The sequence below is a fragment of the Kogia breviceps genome, chromosome 17 (genome assembly GCF_026419965.1).
Source record: "Kogia breviceps isolate mKogBre1 chromosome 17, mKogBre1 haplotype 1, whole genome shotgun sequence".
Lineage (NCBI taxonomy): Eukaryota > Metazoa > Chordata > Mammalia > Artiodactyla > Physeteridae > Kogia > Kogia breviceps.
In genome coordinates, this window is record NC_081326.1 from 44,052,033 (window position 1) to 44,073,885 (window position 21,853).

A 21,853-nucleotide genomic window follows, 5' to 3' on the forward strand; every position below is an offset into this window, starting at 1 on the left:
TTGCTCACCGAGCTTGACCTGTTATCTGGGCATCCTGTGTCTACTGGAGCTAGTTCTTGGGATGCATTCAGGAGTGTGCACAAGGAATTGGCAGTAGAGTGGGGTGGAGGTGAGTCTGGCAACCTTACAGATTGCCACTGCTGCCACAAAAAGCCCAGCCCCTTGCAGTGCACTCTTGGGGAAGGCAGCTGCCTGTGAGTTCTTCCTTCTTCTCTGCATCCAAATTCATCTGTGTCTATGCTGTTCTGATGGCGTGCTGGAATCTCTTGAGGCAGGCTGGACTTTTCACCAATTCTCTCTCACCTGTGAATATCTGCCCAGTTTTGCACTCTTCAGGCTTTTTTTCCCCCCCATCATGGCAAGTGGTGGTGGGTAGGGCAGGTTCACCAAACTCCATGGATCCACAGCCCTTACTACGGACCTGTTATTTTTGCACAGGTGGGCTGGTGTGTCCCTTGGTATAATGTGCAGAGGCACTTCTGTTATGGAGGTCTAGTTAGTTGTTATTATAAAAAAATCTCTTTACAAGTTGTTATCCATTAATATAACTGGTAAAGAAAATACAAAGAATTCCTGTCGAAGGTTTTTCACCTTAAAGGATTAGCAAGAGAAATAAAAACTAAACCAAAACAAAATGAAAGTTAATAGCACAGACTCGAGTCAGAAAGCCTGGAGTTCTACATTTGGCTTTGCCACTTACTTGCAGTATGTTACTTAAATAAACATACCTAATTTGTTGGAAATTTCTTCTTTAGCAGCAGCCAGCATTTTATCTATTTGCTAATAACTGTTGAGAAAAGGTTGACATCTTCCTAATTGGCACAGAAGTACAATACAGGGTCAGAAGTTTATTCCACAGGTTTTATAAACTCAGGATAATTAAAAGGTTTTGGTTAAGTCCATTTACAATTCCAAGGGAACCTAGAATGAGAATATGAACAAGCTCAGAAAAATGATCACAGGGTTGATACAGGAAATGTCTGATATTCCCAGGCAGTCCAACATGCTCAGAAGAAAGGAAAATATTCTGATTTAGAATTTTAGGCTCAGCTTGGTCAAAGACCTCTTTTTTAACTTTCTAAATAATGACTTTCTCTTTCCCTGTTTTTTGACTGCCCTAAAATGTGAAAACACAAAAGCACCTTTATGTTTTGGCTTACTCTCATGCGCTTTGATATACCTGTATCATCCCATCTCCCAGGCTGAAGGTAGCCCGAGCATCTGAGATTTTATGGAACTTTACTTTTTCGTAGTTCATAGGCAGTTTACACAGAACCTGAGAGCATGAACTGTAGGTCTGGATTCTAATCCTAGCTTCACTACAACTTACTATGTGACTTTGGGCAAGTCACAAAACTTCTTGAAGCTTTAGTTTCCTCATCTGTAGAATATGATTGAATAAAACTTATAGGATGGTAATAATAATTACATATAGTGCATGTATAAAGAAATTCTGATTTTCAAACAATGACCCACCCATCTTAAGAATCCCTGCTCTACAGAGGTGCCCACAACCGCTCTTAGTGCACACCATCTCCATTCCTCAGACACTTATTTCACGATTTTTGTTGCTGCCCATAATTATGGTGCCACCAAATTATCACTGTATCATAATTGGTACCGTAAATAATCACGAACAGTTGCAAATGATTACTTACAAAAAAATGAGATTTAACAAGTTTAAAAACTGAAAGGATGTGTTTAGCATACAATTTAGCATGAGTCATTTTTTTACATCACTATCACTTTTTATGCTATTACAAGAAAATGGTCAAAATGTCTTCAATAGTTTGGGAAATATTAACTTTTTGGATTTCAGTCTGGCATGTTTACTCAGCAATTTGAAAATCAAAATAAAATATTCCAAGTACCACATTTTACTTGGGGCTGGGGGTACACAGAAACAGAACCCCATCAACAATCACAAATCTATCTGCTTGTGTTTACCTTATCGACTGTTACTACTTATTTTGTGGATCTGAAAGAGATTCTTGATTTCCAATGTAAAGCGCTTTTTCTCTACAGAGAGAATGTTAGTTTAGGCTAATGAATAACCTGTATCACGTTTTCTGGAGAATATGTCAGTAACAACATCAGTAAATAAATTGCATGTTTTTCTGCCTTTGCAGATAAGACAATCCCCCCCGACCCCCACCAACTTGCAATTGTGGACAGATAAAAACGTAAATAAGGTAACATGTACAATGTGAAATAGTTACCTTCTATATTCTGCCATGTTTACACATTGTAGTTGCAACCAGGTGGCTGAGAAGTCACAGCAACATCCAAGATGTATCAAAGTAACTAAAAAACCCTTCAATTTAACTAGTTAGATCGTCTAATTGTTATATTCACATAAGAGAGTCAATATGTAGCCTAGAAAAAGGGAGGCCAGAGCTCATCAGTGTAGCACTGGTCTCCAGCAAAGCAGAATGCGTCAGACCATCACGGCTGGTCAGAGCTGGCCAGCTCTACCCACTTTGCTCCCAACTTGAACCAAACTTCTGATTTTGTTTCCATGAGAACTGGTCTTACAGGGAGGATGCACTTATTAAGCACAACTATCCAGGTCCCCTTCAGTCATTTACTCACTGCAAATAGGGACCATGGTTTTTACATCAAAAGAGTAAGAAAATTTCCAAGTAATGTCACTCATTCACTGGTGATCCATTTGTCTGAGAGAAGTATAATCAAAGGTAGCATCCTGTAAACAAGACACATTACTTTAGCTAGTAACCACAGAAAAACGTAATCATTTAGTTTATCTCAGACCTTCCAATAGAAGCAGCTGTACATATGCCTTTTGTATGGTACAGTAGTAGTGTCAGCTGCTTCCTGCTTCACCTCAAATCCTGCATGAAGTTGGGTGGTTTAAAGTAACTACTGTCAATGATGAGCCATACATTTATCAGACACTAGTCCTCATTAATTGTGGATTGTTTTGTGAAATCTTGCTAACGCTGAAACTAGTTAATACTGAATCACTGCTCCTAAGAGAAATAACAGGGTTAGATACCTGTGAACATTTTCATCAACTGATACATAGCTTTTTTATGTGTCATGTAAAACACACACACACACACACACACACACACACACACACACACACACACACACACACACACACGGCACAAGAATGACCTTGAAAAGGATACTTGTTTATGAGAGCTGAAACAAGGCAGACTTTTTTTTTACCTCAGCTGGGAACATGTGCATTTCAAGCAACTCAAAATTTGATGCTATGTGCACGTCTGCAAATGACTGAAATGTATTGTTTGCACAAGTAGATTTTTGGAGTTACAAGTAACTTTTAGTGAATTTGCAAATACAGAATCATCAAATAATGAAGACTGACTTTGATGTCAATTCCTGCAAGTAGATCACAGACAACTACTTGAGTTTTGCTGCCTCCTCTAAGAAAATAGACATTTCAAAAATAGAAATGAGTTATCTTCCTATCACACAAGAAATACCAAATTCCAGCTATCCAATGTATAAAGCAAGCTACTGTCTGTGCAAACCCTAGCTCTAACTCTAGATTCGGAATAGTTTCCAACTGTGAGAACTTTGAGACATCTTAGAAGCTGCTCCTTTAAAACCTACAGGCTTGAACCATTTTGTAGTCAAATTTTGAGAAAAATAGTATATATTCCTCTGCCTTCCTAAAGCACTGAGGAACGCTTTCATGATGACTCAAAGATTGTTTTCATCTCAACAAACTGTCAGAATAGGACAATGGCCAGGCAAAATACAAAATCATCATTGTAATGCCTACTAGGTGCACTGATTTAAGCCATGGGATAGGAGGTGGGGTTTGGGTATATCGGGTTCCAAACGAAGCCGAGGTGAAAAGCATCCCAGGTACAGAAGCACCATAATACTTCAACATGCAGGGAGGGCTGCCATTGTCATAGCCAAGGTTTTATTTGGATTTATTTATTTGCTCCCAAAGGGGAGAGAGCTAGAGTTGAGATCATTCTAGCATGGTGATGAGATAATCAGATATGCAACTTAGAAAGCTAACTCTGGCAGCAGTATGTAGAGAATGGAATAGAGTTAAAACTAGGCCATTCTCTAAAGTGCATTGAAATTGCCAGGAATATCTGGTTTAATGCATATGTCCTGGGCCCCAATGCTGATCTTCTACATCTATTCTCCAGATGTAGAAGCCCTATATCTTCATTAGCCTTAAGTACTTTGGATGATAAGGTATTACATTGAGATAAGTCACAATCATCAAATTAAAGGACTTTTTAAAAGATGGCTTAAAAAAACGAATCCTAAATTTTGTACACTTAATGTCTAGTCTTCAGTGTAATTTTTCTGTTATCTACATGCTCCTATCCAACAAATACAGTAGTTGTTACTGTTTTATACCACATAAATGAGAGTTTAAGCTAGTTATCTGTCAGCCTAGAAACCTAAACATAGTCATATACTGGCATCATCTCAAAAGATGTTAAGGTCATTTAACAAATAAAATATATGCCTTGATTCAAGAACTCACATGGAAATCTAAATTCATAAACTGCATTACAGACATTGTCTTATGCCTCTTTTCCATAAAACTAAGAAACCTCTGAAGTACCTTTCTTACGAAAGAGGTTCTTACACCAATTCCAGCTTATCCCCTATTTACCCAAGCCAATTACAAAGAGAAATAAAATAGCGTAACATCACTGTGCACTGTTTAAGGAATTTTTATTAAAGCAAGAATTTTATAATCCAAATTACGTTTCCTTGCTCAGTTATCAATTCTGTTATTTAAAACAGAAGTGACATTCTGAGCTATGCCACAGTAAAGAATTACAAAATTAAAGAAAGGAATGCTTTAAATTTTTGTACTTTGCTGAAAATTCTTTTTCCCAGGGTCTATAAAACATTAATTTGTTTTTATATTTTACTATTTTTTTTGTTTTTTTTGTTGTTCTTTTTAAATCAATAAGTAATCTAGGACTAGCATTACATTTGCTAGACCTGGCATTTGCTCGGTACATAAGGTTCAAAGTTTCCTTTCCTTTTTTTATTTATTTTATATTTTGCAATGTTTTTTTTCCATAATATTTAAGTTTTTCGATGTTTAGGTATTTTTCTTCGGTGAAGCATGAGTTTCTTTTCGTGGTCCCTGATCATCTGTAAATGTGGGGGGAAAAAAGATTATAATCATCAAATTTAAGAGACAGAACTTAATGATTCCAACCACTAAAAAGAAAGGATCTTTACCTAAGTGACAGAGGTGCTAATTATAGCTATAATGGCAGTCGTATTACAATATATGTGTATCCAATTAACACGTTACACACCTTAAATTTACAGTGTTATAAGTCAAATATTTTAACAAAACAAGAAAAATAACAGGACCAATACTTACACTTGTTAGTATTAAAGCCTGTGGCCAAATTCAGCCTGTTTACAGGCTGCTTCTATAAAGCTCTACTGGACCACAGCCATACCCACTGGTTTACATGTTGTCTGTGGCTGTTCTGACACTAACGGTGGAGCAGTGTAGCTTCAACACGTAACCGGCCCCCAAAGCCCCAACTATTTCCTATTTTACAGAAAAGCTCTGCCCATCCCTGGCTCTGGCTACACAGCTACATCACCCCATTTCTTGGGGGCAACGGAAGGCAACAGCAGAGGCCAAAAGGCAACTGTCATCGCTGCCACCCAAGAAAATGTATTAAGTTATGAAAAGTCCTCCAAGAATAGCTATACAGGGCCAACCCCTGTTACAGCCATTTAACACAAATTACTATACAAAATGCTTGAAAGGGCGCTGATCTTAAAAATTCAAATCAATACCAGGGTAAAAGGTAAAGTTTCCTTGAATTCCTCAGTATCTCTACTTTGAAAAATCTGCAATGCATTTGAATTAATGGTAAAATGAGTTTTTGCTATGTTTCAAAATATGCTCAAACTGTCAAAATAAAATAAACAAACATGGGGGCAAGCTCACTTTAAACAGTTGGAACCCCAGTGGCACTGTTAACTGCTTTCTGGGCAGCCTCTTTTGCTTGGTGGGCTTGTAGTACAGCTACAGCTTCATCAACCTGAAAAAAAGAAAAACAGTTTCTGAAAAATAATAATTAGACGATAATTTCAAATTGACAACACACAAATTCCAACTATATCCGTATCTTTTGGGTTCAATTCCACCACAGTTCTAGAATTAAGAACCTCTTGCACTTCTTACTCTCCCCACCAAAAATCCCCCAAAGTTGAGAAATATGAGCAAACATCCCTTTCTCCAATAAAGATGCAGCACAGTTAAGAGAACATGGAGTTACAGTGACTGGATTTGAAACCAAGCTCTGCCATTCACTAGCTGCTTTGTCAGCACTGGGCAAATTACTTAACCTCTCTATGCTTCAGTTTCCCCGTGTATAAAATGGGGAAAACAGCACCATAGGTTATTATTAGGATTTTCAATTAATATTTATAAAGCTCTTAGAACTGTGCATGACTTGTATAAAGTACTTATAAATGTCCTAGAAAAATTAAGTTCCTACAAAACATCTTGGAATATGTACTACAAGAAGCTAGTAGATAAATGATAAAATTTAAATTACTTTAGAACGGAGAGACTCTGGAGACTCAAGCATATGAAGAAGTTCTGAATTATCAATCTCCAACAACATGCCAGTGATTTTACCAGCAAGAGTAGGGTGCATGGCTTGAATTAGAGGAAAGAGCCGTTCACCTAGGAACAAAAACATTCAACACTCCTTCAATCAAAAAAAACAAAATTTTTAAGGTATCTACCATATTAAAACTGGGGTTTAAGAACCTTTTGTATACAGCAAATAAATGCTAACCCATAATCCAACACTTCAGTATCTTTCATGAGAAGATTGCTACAAAACGGATTGAGATCTACCACAAGGCAATTAATTCTTGGCAGTTGTCCCCCAAAAGCAACATTACATTTACGCTGTCCCCCAAAGGCAACATTTTAGTAGCTTTTCCAGGCAGACAAACTGTGCCATCATAACCACTCATGCCAATTCACATCCTGCCACCCTAGCTTGTCATTTTTAGGTACAGAGGTCGTCTAAATGCCTTCCTATTTTCTGGTTTCTCTATAACTGACTAGGTGGGACAAAGGTACTTACCCAACATTTGCTTCTGTTCTTGAGGAGGGGCAGATGCCAACATGGAAGCAGTCAAAGGCTCCTGACCTTGTACATGAACAGCAGGCTAAAAGAAAATGGGAAAATTCCTAAGTTTAAAAAGTACAGAAGTAATGGCAAGTACAAATACAGCCACCACTGAAAATTAACTGGATAAAGACTGTAATCTAAACATAAACAGAAGCTGAGTGATTCAGAAATACAGCCTGCCTAAGGTAGCTATATTAACACCTAAGTGTTCAAGTATTATAAGCACAGGGGATGTTGAATTTTCTTTTTTATCTGGAGTATTCTTTGGAATCACACTTCTACTATGATCAACGATTTTGGTCCTAGGGTCAAAAAAAAAGGTAAGCCAAATCTCACAAACTTACTTTATTTCACCCTTTCTAACAACTATGCCAGACAAAACTCTCATATCACATAAGTAATTCAGGATGAGGGACTGCTGAATGCTTGTCTAGTTCCTAGGGTATAGCACATAGAAGACATTTTTACATACTATCAATTAGCAGCACCTCAACAAGATGTTCTACATAGCTTAAGCTCTCATGTATCATACAGTTGTCTTCAATGTCTTTGACTGAGATCAAGGACTGTCATCTTTATAAAGAAATCATTAAATCCACACCTGCTGCATGGTAACTTGTGGCTGTGCGTTAAGATGTTGTTGAGGATTGCGAACTCCCGCAGCGTATTTATACTGTGGAACGGTGCGAACAGCAGGAGTAGCTGCAGCTGCAGCAGCTGCAGGACGTGGACCCATTGTCTGTGTTGATGTGTTAGCTAAAAAAATAAAAAGATTTTCGTATTTATCTTGCTATTTCAAATTGGAGACCAAATTTACAGGAAGGGTTAAGACTCACCAACACGCTGTGTCGACATGACTCGTGGAACCTGTGAAGAAGCTGGTCTCATAGTACTAAATGGTGGTCTAGGAGCGGCTGGGCGGATAGCACCGGGCATATTTTGGAATGCTACGTTTAAAGATATGAACACACGTTAACTGGGAAAAACTCACCAAGTGTTCATGCCGCTTTTTCAGAGCTGAGGTTTGCACAAAAGGCTAAAGATGACCAAATATAAACAAACCATTTTTAAAAGCTTAGGCTCCTATACGCCATTTCTCCAGACTTAATCATATCAGAGCATCAGTAAATAAAAAATTTTCATTCATACAAGGACAAGTACTTATTAATATCTGAATATGATACATGAACCTGATTCTAAGTGTTCCTGCAATACAGCACTATTCCACAGGACATGGCTGAAAATGCCTGGACCCTGGTCCTCACACATGGAACAAGATCTTTTAAAACTACTGCCTAACCAAATATGAAATTGAGTTGGATGCATTCCCAAACTTGTCATAAAGGAAAATCAAAACAGCATAGATACTGCTGTCTTAAGGAATGGTGAAACATTTTACAATTCTTTTTTAAAAACAAAATGCTAGGATCCCCAAAATGAACACCCATAAAAATAAACTATAAAAAGCAACAGCATTGGGATATAACAGCTAATTCGCCTCATTTATGTTTTTAGTTCAAATACTTTGCAACCTTTATAAAAAATAAATAAATAAAAGCTTACGATGAGGTCTGGCACCCTGAGCAGTCCAGCGAGGACTTGGTCTTAGTTGAGCAATTTGGCTAGGAGGATAGTATGCAGCACGGTTCTGAGTCTGTAGAAAGCAAGCAAATGTATCAGCTAAAGAAAAAAGCAAATAATGCAACTAGTTATGCACTCAAAACATTTAGCAGGTCGTCACATTCTAAGTATTTTAAACATCCAATCATAATTTAACATCTCTTCATCTTAGGGCTTTATTTTTTAGTGGGGCACAAAACATTAAAGATGACTGAAGAGGAAAACGTTCATGAGGTTTTTGTTCTCTTCTAAAACCTACCTGTGGGATAGCTGCCATGAAGTAACCTGAAGGAGGTGCTGGCTGGTAGGGGTTGATTACAGGGTTGGGCACAGCTCTTACACTTGCCATTCTCTGCATATACTGGTTAGTGAGGTGAGCCTGGCGCTCTTCTTTGCGCTGAGCTAAAGCTACATACAATGGCTTGGTGGCCACAATTCTACCATTCATTTCTGTAACTGCTTTAGTGGCTTCTTCTGGGGAGGAGAAACACACAAATCCAAACCCTTTGCTGCGACCACCCTCCATCATAACCTATTAGAGAAAATGGAAGAAACCACATGATTAATGCAATGCTAGGATGAGGCACAAAAAGTAGTATCAACTATGGCCACCGACTCACATTTAACTAAACCCTGTCAATGCTTTCATCATTTTTTCCCACAATTTTTCCCTTGATATCCAAATATTAAGGGTAAACTACATGCATGCATTATCCCAGCCAAGCAAAAGAAGTAAAAGGGTGGAGGTACAATAGCAACTTTGTTAAAGTTTTAGATTTTCAATATTAAGGTTTAATTTCTAAATACAATCAAGGCCTACTAAATTTTAGCACCACTAAAAACATGCACAATTAAAATTTGACTATTCTAGCAATTCGAGCTGATAAGATGCTTTTATTACTCATTAGAGGGGAGGAAAAAGCAGCTGAATATCATAATATCCACATTTTAAAATTAAAATTTCACATTCAAGACCATAAGGGCCATAAATATTGGGGTATAAACAATATTCAGGAAGCTCACAATGACTCAAAATCTTTTAAACAAGCAATGAGGAGATGCGAAGAACTTCTCAGTAGCCTTGCAATACACATAAGCATGCTATACAGCTACATTAAACAGCATGCTGGTGGCAAAGAACAAACAAAACAGCAATCAAACAGAGACCAATGATCTTACATAAATGTGGAATCACAACAACAAAACAAGCAACTGGGCTCAAGGATACAGAGAACAGACGGTGGTCGCCAAAGAGGTATGGGGTGAAGGTAGCTAAAAAGTACAAACTCCCAGGTATAACGCAAGTCATGGGGTCGTATTGTACAGCATGGGGACTACAGATAATATGTATTATACATCTGAAAGTTGCTGAGAGTAGATCTTTACAGTTACCATTACAAGAAAAAAAAGTTTTTTAACTATGGTAATGAATGAAAACTAGACATTGTGATCACTTTGCAGTATATACAAATATCAAACAATTATGTTGTACATTTGAATATGTTTTATGTTAATTATATCTCAAAAAACAGTCCAGAAACATACCCATGCAATTATGGGAACTTAGTATGTTAAAGCAACATTTTAAAACAGTGGGGAAGGGCTTCCCTGGTGGCACAGTGGTTGGGAGTCCTCCTGCCGATGCGAGGGACATGGGTTCATGCCCCGGTCCGGGAGCATCATGCGTGCTGCGGAGCGGCTGGGCCCGTGGGCCGTGGCCGCTGAGCCTGCGCATCCAGAGCCTGCGCTCCGTGGTGGGAATGGCCGCGACGGGCGTACCGCAAAAAAAAAAAGAAAACAGTGGGGAAAAGACGGACTTTGGACTATCTACTACGTGGTACAAAGGGATGTGAATTAACTTAGAGCTAACTTAGAGCTCTTATTCACGTTACACTGAAAAAAATCAAATTGCCAGGTAAGATTCTGTATCTGAACAGAAGATGCAAAAATACAGGGAAAATCTAAGATGACACAAGACACCCAAAGTCCTAAGTGGAAGACTTGGAGAAAATACTTGCAATAAAACAAAACGCTGACATGAAATTTCCCCTAAATCAATAAAGATAACCAACGCAGTATAAAAATATGCAAAGAATAGGCTAAACAAGTAAACCCATAAAAAGTACATCTCATTTAAAAAGATGCATCCCACTTTCTACTAAATTGACAAAGACCAGTAGTAATTTAATTTGTTCAGCCTTTTTGGGACAATTCAGTTGTCTGAATTTTAAATACACACACACACTAACCAGAAACTTCAATTCTTGAACTTCAGAAATACTGGTATGTGTGCAAAGATACATGTATAAAGATGTTTGTTAGAGTGGTGGGTCTAACAGTGTTAGCATGCAAAGCAAACCAAAGGACCAATAATACAGGCACAGCAGAATAAGTTATGGTACATCTATACCATGAATATTCAGCCCTTAGTGAAAAATGAAAAAAATGACTGAAATAAATATGTACCTAGATCTGTTAAATAAAAAGACAAATTGCAGAATAGGTATACTATGATCCTGTTTTATAAAAACTATTTATACGTATACAAAAAGTATACAAGCATGGAAAATTATCTGGAAAGGCCAACCAAACTCCTTTTGAAGACTGAAAATGAAAAATGGAGGGGTCACCTTTTTACACTTCTGTCTTGACCAATTTTTCTCAGCAAGCGTTATCAAATTAACATAATGACCTCCTCTCCCAGAATTCATGCGAAACTTTTTCACCTCCTTGCCAACGGCGATATGATCCACAAAGGACTTTTTGAAAAGGACTTAATAAAGACCCTCCTTTGTAAAACATGCATGCTTCTTCATACATTCAAAATAAACTGGTGCACAATATTATTTAAATGATTTTCAGGGAACATACTGAGGATAAACAAACTCAGGAATAGATTCTGTCATACTCCAGGTTCTCTTACAAAAGCACAGGCTGAATGAAAGAGAAGACAACTACATCACTTGCATTTTTATGTGTATTCTCCTCTACTGTGCTCCTTAACATTCTATCATAGAAGTTCCCTCGGTCAATGGGGCTGCAGAGTAGAAAGATCAGCCACGAAGTCACTCCAGAGCACTCAATTTTTCCTGTACTCTTTTGAGAATCTGTTTTAAGTTTTAGATACTCTTCCCACCCCTCAAGGTACATACATACAGAACTTTAAATACAGAAGGATTCTTGGGCCATGGACACCAGGAAAAACACCGAAAGCAGAAGTTCTTATATCAAAATTCCAGAATTTAAACTAGAATCTTACTGTTGTATTTCTTAATTTCTGATTTCAAGTAAAAGCAAACATGATCTCTACCTTTACTGTTAGGGGGCTTTAAGTTTGACTCCCCAGAGTGAATTCTGTAAGCAAATATAGATTAGCTCAAATAGTAACAATTACAATTCCCTAATAAATTGCTTTCTTTAACCAGTAAAATAACTAGTTTAACAGAGTACACAACAGTGCATATCATGTGATGATCGATCACTATGGTCATCAAATGCAGCCTTTCCAGCCACTTCAAATCTGAATATAAGAGTTTTTGAAGTAATGAAGCAAAGATATGACTTTCTGAAAAATGAAAGGCTGATTTTTTTAAAGAAAAAACTATTTGACCATTCATTTATAAAGAAAAACACTCCATATGAAATATAAAATTTATATACATATAACCATGGGCATGGATTTTCCCCAAATCTTAAAAAAAAAAGTGTATCATATGCTTTACCTTTGCACTAGTGATTGTACCAAACGGAGAAAACTCTTTCCGGAGACGTTCATCATCAATACCATCATCAAGATTTTTCACATAAAGGTTAACACCCTAAAAATAAATAAAGAAAGAAAATAAAGAAAAAAAATTTAGAAAAAGGAAAAAGAAAACCATAGTGGTACTTAAGCATACTTCCTATCATCTTATCCCATGTTTCCTCTCCTTTTCCCCTCTCAAACCCTCCAGTTATCTGTCAGTAACTGAAATGAACATAAAATAGATTTCCTCATCACTGTCTTATTTTTGCTCGTTCAGTTAAAAAATGAACCTGGTATCTGGTGATCCTATCTTGCTTCATCTGTTCAAATTTGCGCTTAAGTTCTGTCTGTCGTTCCACTTTTTTCTGGGCTCGACCAACGTAAATTTGTTTTCCATTGAGCTCCTTTCCGTTCATCTCATCCACAGCCTTACAAAGACCACAAAATTTTAATTACTAGCTTGCAATATATAAATTCATTTTTTAACAATAAAGAAAATTTGTTAGATTATAAAAGCTAAAGATGGACCCACCATAAAACTTTGAGGTTTTAAGACAACAGAGCTTTTCAATTTATACCCTCAAAATATAGAAAATGCAAGTAATTCAAAACACTACATGTGGAGATGAACATGTAGACTAGCCGCTGGTACGCATGTGTATTTCAATGCAAGAGCAACTCAACTTTATACCCCCACATCTTACTATAAAATACAGAAAAAACCACACTGCCTTTGGTTAGTATATTTTAAGTCTTACTTTCTGTGCATCTTCATGCCTTTCAAAGCTTACAAATCCAAAACCTTTGGATTTTCCACTCTCATCAGTCATTACTTTCACACTTAAGGCAGGTCCTAAAAAAAATTTTTTTAATGATTCAAAGGTATTCCATACAACATTTAGTTTATACATTTCAAGTTTCAATACACAAACAAAGCCATGAAAAAAATATAAAAATGGGTACTAAAAAAAACTCCAAGCCTCCGTAAATTTATCCCTCCTATAACTACCCTCTTCTTTCCCACCATGGGCACTAAATATTCTCTTAAAGACCCTTTATTTCTACTAAGAAGCTAAGTAAATAGTCTATTCCCTGAAACACTCCTCCTTCCATTTAAGGAGGTATGTTTTAGACAAATGTAAATGATGATGAAGTTTTATTCTTAGCATTAGTACAAAACAGATGCATTATTTTAAAACAATTTGCTTTTCTTTAAGAATTTTTAAGCCTTGGCCCACTTGATTTTCAACAAGGAGTAGAGGAAACACGGGGTTTGACCTTTGACATAGTAGAAGCACCTGGAGGATAGCATGTTTCTGAAGACACATATTCCCCCACCATCCCCTCAAATAAAACAGACTTAACTGAAGTGCTAAGTATTATCTCAGGTAGGTGGGGAAAAAAGATTAAAAATCACATCTGATTACAGAGAATCTGCAAGATGTATGGGCACACATCAACTGTTTAGAGGGTTCAATGTGGCATGCCAGCTTGCCAATAGTAAAGTATTAGATTTTCTCATTCTTTATGATTTGAAATGCTTTTAAAAAGGGGACACTTATTTACGTTAAACAAAAAGGAAAGCAAAGGGGCAAGTAAATCACCTGCAAGAGTACAATTTAAAGTTCATTTTCTGATCAGCTACACAACTATCTGAAGTGAGACCGGTTACACACTTCACAGGAAAATCTGGATCTTTGTCTTTAAAAGTCATTATTTTAAATTGCTCAAACATGATGCTGAGACTGGCCAAATATCCTAAAGCTGGCCAGCTTTCCTGTCCCATAATTAAAGACTACATTCCAACCTAAGTTGGCTGTGTCTCATGCAATGCCTCTGATGAGATGGGATCTGTTAGTGCATAAATCCAGCTCAATTTCTTAACATAGCAAAAGCTTTTAAGATCTGTTCCAATTACACAGTCACACCTTACGGTGCTAATACAATGCTATTAACCTTTAAACTGGATAGAACTTTATTTATATGCTAGTATAATGGACTATCAGTAGCTTAATCCAAATAACTACAATATTTTAAAATATGTGAAGTCCCATTTATTTTTTTAGTATAAAATATTAGCCCAAAGTAACATTGAACAATGACTCAGAACTGAGTATAAAAATTTAATTCAGACACATTACCAAACTTGCCAAAGAGATCCTTAAGGCGCTCATCATCCATGTCTTCTCCAAAATTCTTGATGTAAACATTGGTGAACTCTTTTGCCCTAGCTCCGAGTTCTGCTTCTCGTTCCTTACGAGACTTAAATCGTCCAACAAATCTAATAAAATAGATAAGAACTATAAAATTATGTTCTATTTTATGAAGTTCAGGTTAATGCCTGACGGTTGACTCTGTAATAGTTACTGATAATTTCAGAATCTCTAATAAAAAGCAAACTATAAAACAGAAATAAGACCTTAAGTGAAATGTGAGAACAAACCTCTTCACTATAATCACGAAAAAGAACATTTTTCTTAATACACACTCCTCTCCCTTCCTTCTAGCTAACCTAGGGTTAAGAAGATTACGCCCAGCAGTATAAACTAGTGGAGTATGCCTGCACCACGCCAGTGAAAAGACAGAAAAGCTTTTATCGTTGCTGTTTCAACATGGCTCTTGCACTTCGTTTGCAATCTCCTAAAATATAAACTAAAGCTACCAAATTCTGTACTGTAACATACAACAGCCTGGAACAAATTTCTTTGCAGCATTATCAACAAAATGTGTTTAAAAAATTGAGGTTTTCCGTAAAAGCAGTACATGTGTCATTAAAGAATATAATATACATCAAAAAACCATCACCCATAATCCCACCCAAATCATGACTGACTTTTCACAGGCCTTTTTGTTCTGTGCTTAAGAACGTTAGTCCAGCACAATTCCTTTCCATAGGAAACACCTACATTTTATTCCCTTAGCCGCACCCCACACCTCCCCCCACCCAAATGGTGCTGCTTCTCCATGCAATTAGTTTTATAAATGTTCTCAGTGGGAACATATTCCATTGTGGACAACAAAACTTTCTTTTGTAAATAATGCTGCAACGTTATGAAGCTTTGTTATTTGTTCTTAGGATAGAGTTGCAGAAATCATGGCAGCTTGAAAGGTATATAAATGATCTTAAGTTTATACTTACAAACTGCTTTCCAAAAAGGGTTACATCATTTTATACTCAAAAAAACAGCAATAAATCAAGTTCTTTATTTAATCTAGACCTCCACCAGTGGTAGCCATTCTTTTTATTCCCCTACCTAAAGCACTGCTGACAGGCAAAAGGTAGTTTCATCTCTGAATACTAATAATGCTGAACATTTTTCTCAATTAAAGATGTATTATTTTTAAGAATTAGCCTTTGTAAACATTGTTTCCATTGAGGAGTTGCTGGTTTTCTTAGACTTGTATGGGGTTCTTCACATACTACAAAGTTCCTTAATCATGTAATTGACAGAACTCAAACAGGTAACACCATGTGCATGACTTCTCCATGTACAGACTGACCATACCACTTGATGCAGGTTTATGAGAACCACACCTTAAGAGTGATGCAGTTGACCTGTAAGAACCAAACCCAATTTGCGTGCCATCACTGCAGTTTACATGAGCTCACAATATGACCTCACAGCTGAATTTGCATAATTAAGCAAAATCCACTGGCACTGAGGATAAAATTGAGATTTGTAATTTCTTTGGGTTCATAAAATCTGTATTTTTACAACTTGTAGCAGAAAGTCTTATAGAGGTTTTATCAGTATCATTATTTTAAAAGTTTGCAACTTTTAAGAACAAGTTTATTTCAGAAAAGATTAATCATGAAGACTTCTGGTTTAATTACGATTTATCTTTACATGGGGAAGGGAGCCCAAAGGTGTTGAAACAACAATTATGACAATCTTTAAACTCCATCAATAAACTATGGGAGTAAAGCCAAGCAGAGTGTCACTCAGGGATCTGAATTTAGACCACTGGTTTTGTATCACAGTTTATCTGTCATACCAGCATGTAAATACAGGCAAGTTATTTTAGCTTCAGCTTTGAATGAAAAAGGGGCTAATTACTACCTTGGGAATTACGATTAAGTTTCTGCCTGGATTTCTAGTTTTTCAACTAGCATGCACTTATTTTTGAAAAAGCTTTATATTCCAGCATACCTATCTTCTGCTGTTTCTTTTCTGTTTGAATGCTGACCACCTGTATTAATTCACTGTTACTTGTATGTTACACTGAATGTGGAGAAAAGACAATTATAAGACAATTATAAAATCTACCATGTGGTTTATTAATTTTCACTTTAGCTGTATCTCTTTTAAGAGCACAAATATATTACTTGTAAAATGCATGAATTGAACTATTAAAAGCATCTGAAGTATGATTAACTAAATATTTACACTTACACTTTGCGATCATTTAGAAGCATCCCATTCATTTTTTCAATAGCTCTTTCAGCTGCTTCTTGTGTCTCAAAATGCACAAATCCATAACCCTTGGAACCATTTTCATCACAAACCACCTAGGGAAAAATGTGTAATAATTTTTCATTACTTGCTATTGATTTAGCATTTTTCCAGTATTCACAGATAACTTGTCAGCAACCTAACCTGGGCATTTGGGAAATAAAGATATTTATCCATTAACAGAGAACATGCCTGTTAATCTTAACGAATAAACTACAAGTAACTATAACACTGTAAGTATGTTTACCTGCCATATTTTTGCTTACCTTACATGAAAGGATGTTACCAAAAGCAGAAAATGTATCATACAGTGCTTTATTATCAATGGATTTGTCCAAATTTTTAATGAATATGTTGCCCACTCCACTTTTGCGAAGTGATGGATCACGCTGAGACCACATAATGCGTACTGGCTTGCCCTTTATGACATCAAAATTCATGGTGTCCAAAGCACGCTCCGCTGCAGGAAGGACATTTTCAAAATAAATATTATTTCAAAACTTTTACAGCCCACTTAAAATTATATAAACTATTGTGGAGGGAAGAGTAGGGCACATGGTCCCTCTACCTCTTTAAACTTCAAGATGGCTGGACCTTACCTCATACCAGTCTAGATTTAAATTGTACAATGCAAAAAGAGAAGACAAATATCAAAAAAACCCAAATTTCCCAAGTTAATTTGTTAATGGATGATGTATCGTTAAGAACTAACTTATTTCTGAAACAACCTCTTCCTTTAATTGCCATGAAATTTAAAAGCACCTTTTTGTTCCTAGTCAACTGTAAAACCAAGACTCCCCTTCACAATATGCTTAATAAGAAATATAAAAGACAGTAAGCAATTGTAATTATCCACAAGCAGAGCAGTTTATGGATTTTCAAGCATTTTAACTTCTCTATTGTCAAAATTGTTTCTTGCTTATCACTGTCAGTACTGTACAAAAATTAGTCCATTTTCTAAAAAAAAAAAAAAAATCCTGATTTATTGGGGGGATTTCAGTGATTCATGGCACAATTCCTATGACCATGTTTTTAAAAAAAAGGCTTTATCCATTCAGAAAGACCTGAATCAGGCTTTCAAAAACTAAAGTGAAGTTGGACGTACTTAGGTATGTAACACAAAACTTTTGAAATACCAGGTCTATGATAGTCACAATTCACTTTTAATGCTTTATTAACATATAAAACCAATTTTATCTTAGATCACTCATTTACTTAATAACTGATGATTAATCAATTATTCCTGAATAGTGCTAGAAAATTTCAAAATCTACCCTATGATTACATCTATGAAAGATCAAATTATGTGCACCCGTACCATTAAAGAAACCCGTACCATTACAGAAGTTTAGACTCTAAATGGAAAAATATATCCTTAAGTAGAAAAGACTAGTCCCTAAAGAGTGGGAACACACAGTCCATTTGAAGTCCTGAAACACCAATTTTCACAAATTCCATGCTAGTGTTAACTGTAAAATTAGTGAGAGGACAAATTTTCCAGCCACTTCTTTCTATAAATGAAAGTTTTAGTTTCTAGAAGACAGTGACAACTGTCAGCTCATTTATCAATTGACCACGCCTACTCAGCTCCCCTAGTTTTTTAGCTGACTTTGCTTGAGCTTCTTTTGAATGAGTCACCTCTTCCTGTTAAATTGGAAACTGGTCACTTTCAGAAGCTATTCTACAAATACATCACTGTAGCAACAAATATGGGGGAGAAAAAAATGGAAACCACTGAAAATAATATTTGGAAAGACAATAATTTATATATATAGAAATGAAATAAATGGAACAAGGAAAAATGCTACCTTCTTTTGAGTAGTTACAATACTGGTCTACTAGCAATAGATGGATAATACACAGTGAGTGTACTGTAACCACGGTAACCTGAAGTTCAACTTTTTTAACCCCAAGAAATTTTAAAAACTGTTTTTTTTGGACTTAAAATTGTTAAATTTAGGAAGAATAACAGCCACTTTCAAAAGTTTACATCTCATGCTCCCTAGAATTTGTCCAAGTTTTCTCTATCAACTCTTCACTTTGTGATTATCTGCCCCCAAATTATCTTCCCTGATCTTTCATTCAGCGATAAGTCTTGACCAGAGTAGGAAAGAACCGTTATGGAGTGACATTTGGAGCTACTGCCTACAGAGCAAAAGGGCAGAAAACCTGCAGTGCAGTTTTACAACTTCGGGCTTGCTGTCAGTCAACAGCCTGCCTACCCAAAAATCTCAGTATTAACTTTACCTAGTGAAAAGCTGATCACTAAATAACTGCAGATCTGTTAATGAAATAAAAGTTTCAATTCCACCTTTAAGGGCTTTCCTACAAAAATAAAAATAAATTTCTTATATTTTGTAACACTTGACATATATTCAAGTAGCCAGGGGGAAAAAGGGCAAAAGTGGACAATCAAGTGACAATCAAGTGAAAATGACTTCTGCAAGTCAACTGGTCCAGATATAAAGAAAAATCCTGGCAAGTCATCAGGTCACATATCTGTTTGCCAAATTTTGGATTTTTTGCAAACTGTTTAACTTTACTTTAAAAACACAAGGTTAGCTGCGTCTTTTTCCCCATAAATTTCAAGCTGACTCTAGTGCTCAATCATTCCCCATGATGTACGGATATTCTGGACTACTTTTAAAAAAAGGAAACCACCATTAGAATGCCACATAAGTATAATAGTCCAGTCCACGCGTCCCTCACAAGTAACATTTTCCAGTCAAAATTGGTGACGGCATTTTTAAGTAAAATCCCTCAAAACCATAGAAACTATTTCAGAGGGAAAAAAATATTCCGAACAAATTACCAGTACTACGAAACTAACTCGATTAAAAAAAATCACAACTACCTAAATAGCCTGAGAAAACGATGGCCTCCAAAAGGGTTCTCTTCCACATCCCCTCCCTCCTAACCTGCTGTTAAGAGTGAGAAATGTCTGAACTAGGGGAAAAACCCCAATGCACGTCTCATTGGTAGTTTATACTTCCAGAGCCATCAGTCACTGACAAGTTACTAAGAACGGAATTAGAAGCCTGATGACCACCACCCGACCACCATATTAACTTTATTCTAAGTCCCCGTGGCTCCCCCAGGCGATTGGGCCAGTAGCCGGAACAGGCCTCGGGCCTGTGAGGTTACAGGGTTCAACACGTGGTATTTTTCGAGCAACGAAATGCATTTCCTGGGGCGTCCTGGGGCGCCGGCAAGAGCCTCGGGTGTTGGGAGCGCCTCCACCTATTACCGGAAAGGGGGGCTAGGCGCTCAACACCCCAGAATCCCGCAGCTACTGGCGGGAGCGTCGTATTAGAACCCATTCTCACCCACCCTCCCGGCGCGTCATCACCCTAAAGTTTGAGAGCGGCTGAGGCCGAGAAAATGGTCGCAAAGGAGGAAGTGGCCCGGCGTACGAGGGGCGTGCGGCTGCCGGCAGCGCGGGTCCCCGCGGGCACTGGGAACTGGGGTACTGGCGCCCGAGCCTCGCCCCGCTGGCCCCGGGGAGGGCTGGTGACATGCCCTCCTGCCCCCTCCCCCCGGGCCCGCCGGCCTAACCCGCCCGCCGCCGCCGCCGCCGCCTGAGCCTCATGGCCGCCCGCCCGCCGTCGGGCCCGGCTCTCACCGTCTGCCGGCTGCTGGAAGTTCACATACGCGTAGCCCAAGGAGCGGCGGGTGATCATGTCCCTGCAGACCCGGATGGAGAGGATGGGCCCGGCCGGGCTGAACTTCTCATAGAGCATCGCCTCGGTCACGTCGGGGTGTAGGTCCCCCACGTAGAGCGAGGCCATGGGGTAGCTGGGGGCGCTGGGGTTCATCTCGGCACGGCTGCCCGCAGGGCCACAGGCCGCGACCTTTCCGTGAGAGGAGAAGAGCGAGTGCTGGGGTCGCGGGCCGGAGCCGGGGGGAGGGGAGCGGGGGCAAGCGCAGAGGGACAAAAATCAACCGGAATCGAAAACTACTCAACAGCCGCAGAAAGGAGTCGAGCCGCTGCCGCTGGCTGCTGACTGCCGGCTGGGGAGCGAGAGTGGCGGTGTCGGGTCCGGGCAGCGGGAAGGCCTCGGTCTCTTGGTTCCTTCTTGGAGCTGCTGCGGGGCCGCGGGCGGGCGGGTCGGTCTCGGTTGCTTCACCGGGTTATTTTATAAAACAGGAAGAAAAAAAAATAAAAGTCTCCGGCGGGGGAGACGCGGATTTTTTGTAAATTTTTTTTTGGTTTTTTAGAAGATTTTTTAAGATTTTTTTTGGATTTTTTAAATAATAAATGTGTGTTCCGAGGCCGGAGCACACACTCCGCACTCTCAGCACTAACCGCCGGGGAGAAGGGGAAGCACCGCCTCCTGCACCCTCTACTTATACCCCGCGCCGCACTCGCCCCGCCCCCGCGCGTCTGACGCCAGGGCTCTACGCGGGCGTCAGCGCCGGAGGAGGAGGAGAAAAGGAGGCGAGGGGGAGGAGGAAAAAGAAAACAGGAGGAGGAAAGAGCAAAGAGGAAGGGAGAGGTGGCGGCGGCCGCCGCTGCGGGGGTGGGGCTGCGGCTGGGGCTGGGGCGGAGGGGCGGGGCTTCTGCGCACGCGCCGCGGCCGGGGGGGCGGGGCCCACGCGGCGTAGCGCCCGTGGGGGAAGGGAGGGTCGGCTCGCCGGCCGGTCTCAGAGGAGTCGAGTGTGACGGCCCCTCCTCCCACACATCCCGCCCCACCTCCACCCGGGAGAAGCGTTAACCCGTCAACGAGGCGGTGGGCGGCGCGTGGGGCTTTCGGGTTTCTCGGCTCTAACCACCCCCCACGTGCACGGCCACCCGGGCCTCTTCGCGCGGCAGCCAGGCCTGCTCCACTCGCACCCGCCCCTGAGGGACGCTGGGCATGAGTGGACAGGTATGA

General features: G+C 38.9%; 1 protein-coding gene across 1 annotated transcript; it reads right to left on the minus strand.

The window, feature by feature from the left end:
- Positions 1–4,684: 4,684 nt before the first annotated feature.
- PABPC1 (poly(A) binding protein cytoplasmic 1) lies at positions 4,685–21,519 on the minus strand. Its single transcript, XM_059042979.2, has 15 exons — positions 20,602–21,519; positions 17,246–17,439; positions 16,920–17,035; positions 14,667–14,806; positions 13,284–13,378; positions 12,816–12,953; positions 12,503–12,598; positions 9,040–9,312; positions 8,724–8,814; positions 7,997–8,107; positions 7,762–7,916; positions 7,113–7,197; positions 6,570–6,700; positions 5,957–6,050; positions 4,685–5,133 (listed from the first exon to the last, which is right to left on the minus strand). The coding sequence occupies exons 1-14, from the start codon at positions 20,792–20,794 to the stop codon at positions 5,958–5,960; spliced, it is 1,911 nt and encodes a 636-aa protein (XP_058898962.1). The 5' UTR covers positions 20,795–21,519; the 3' UTR covers positions 4,685–5,133; position 5,957.
- Positions 21,520–21,853: the final 334 nt, after the last annotated feature.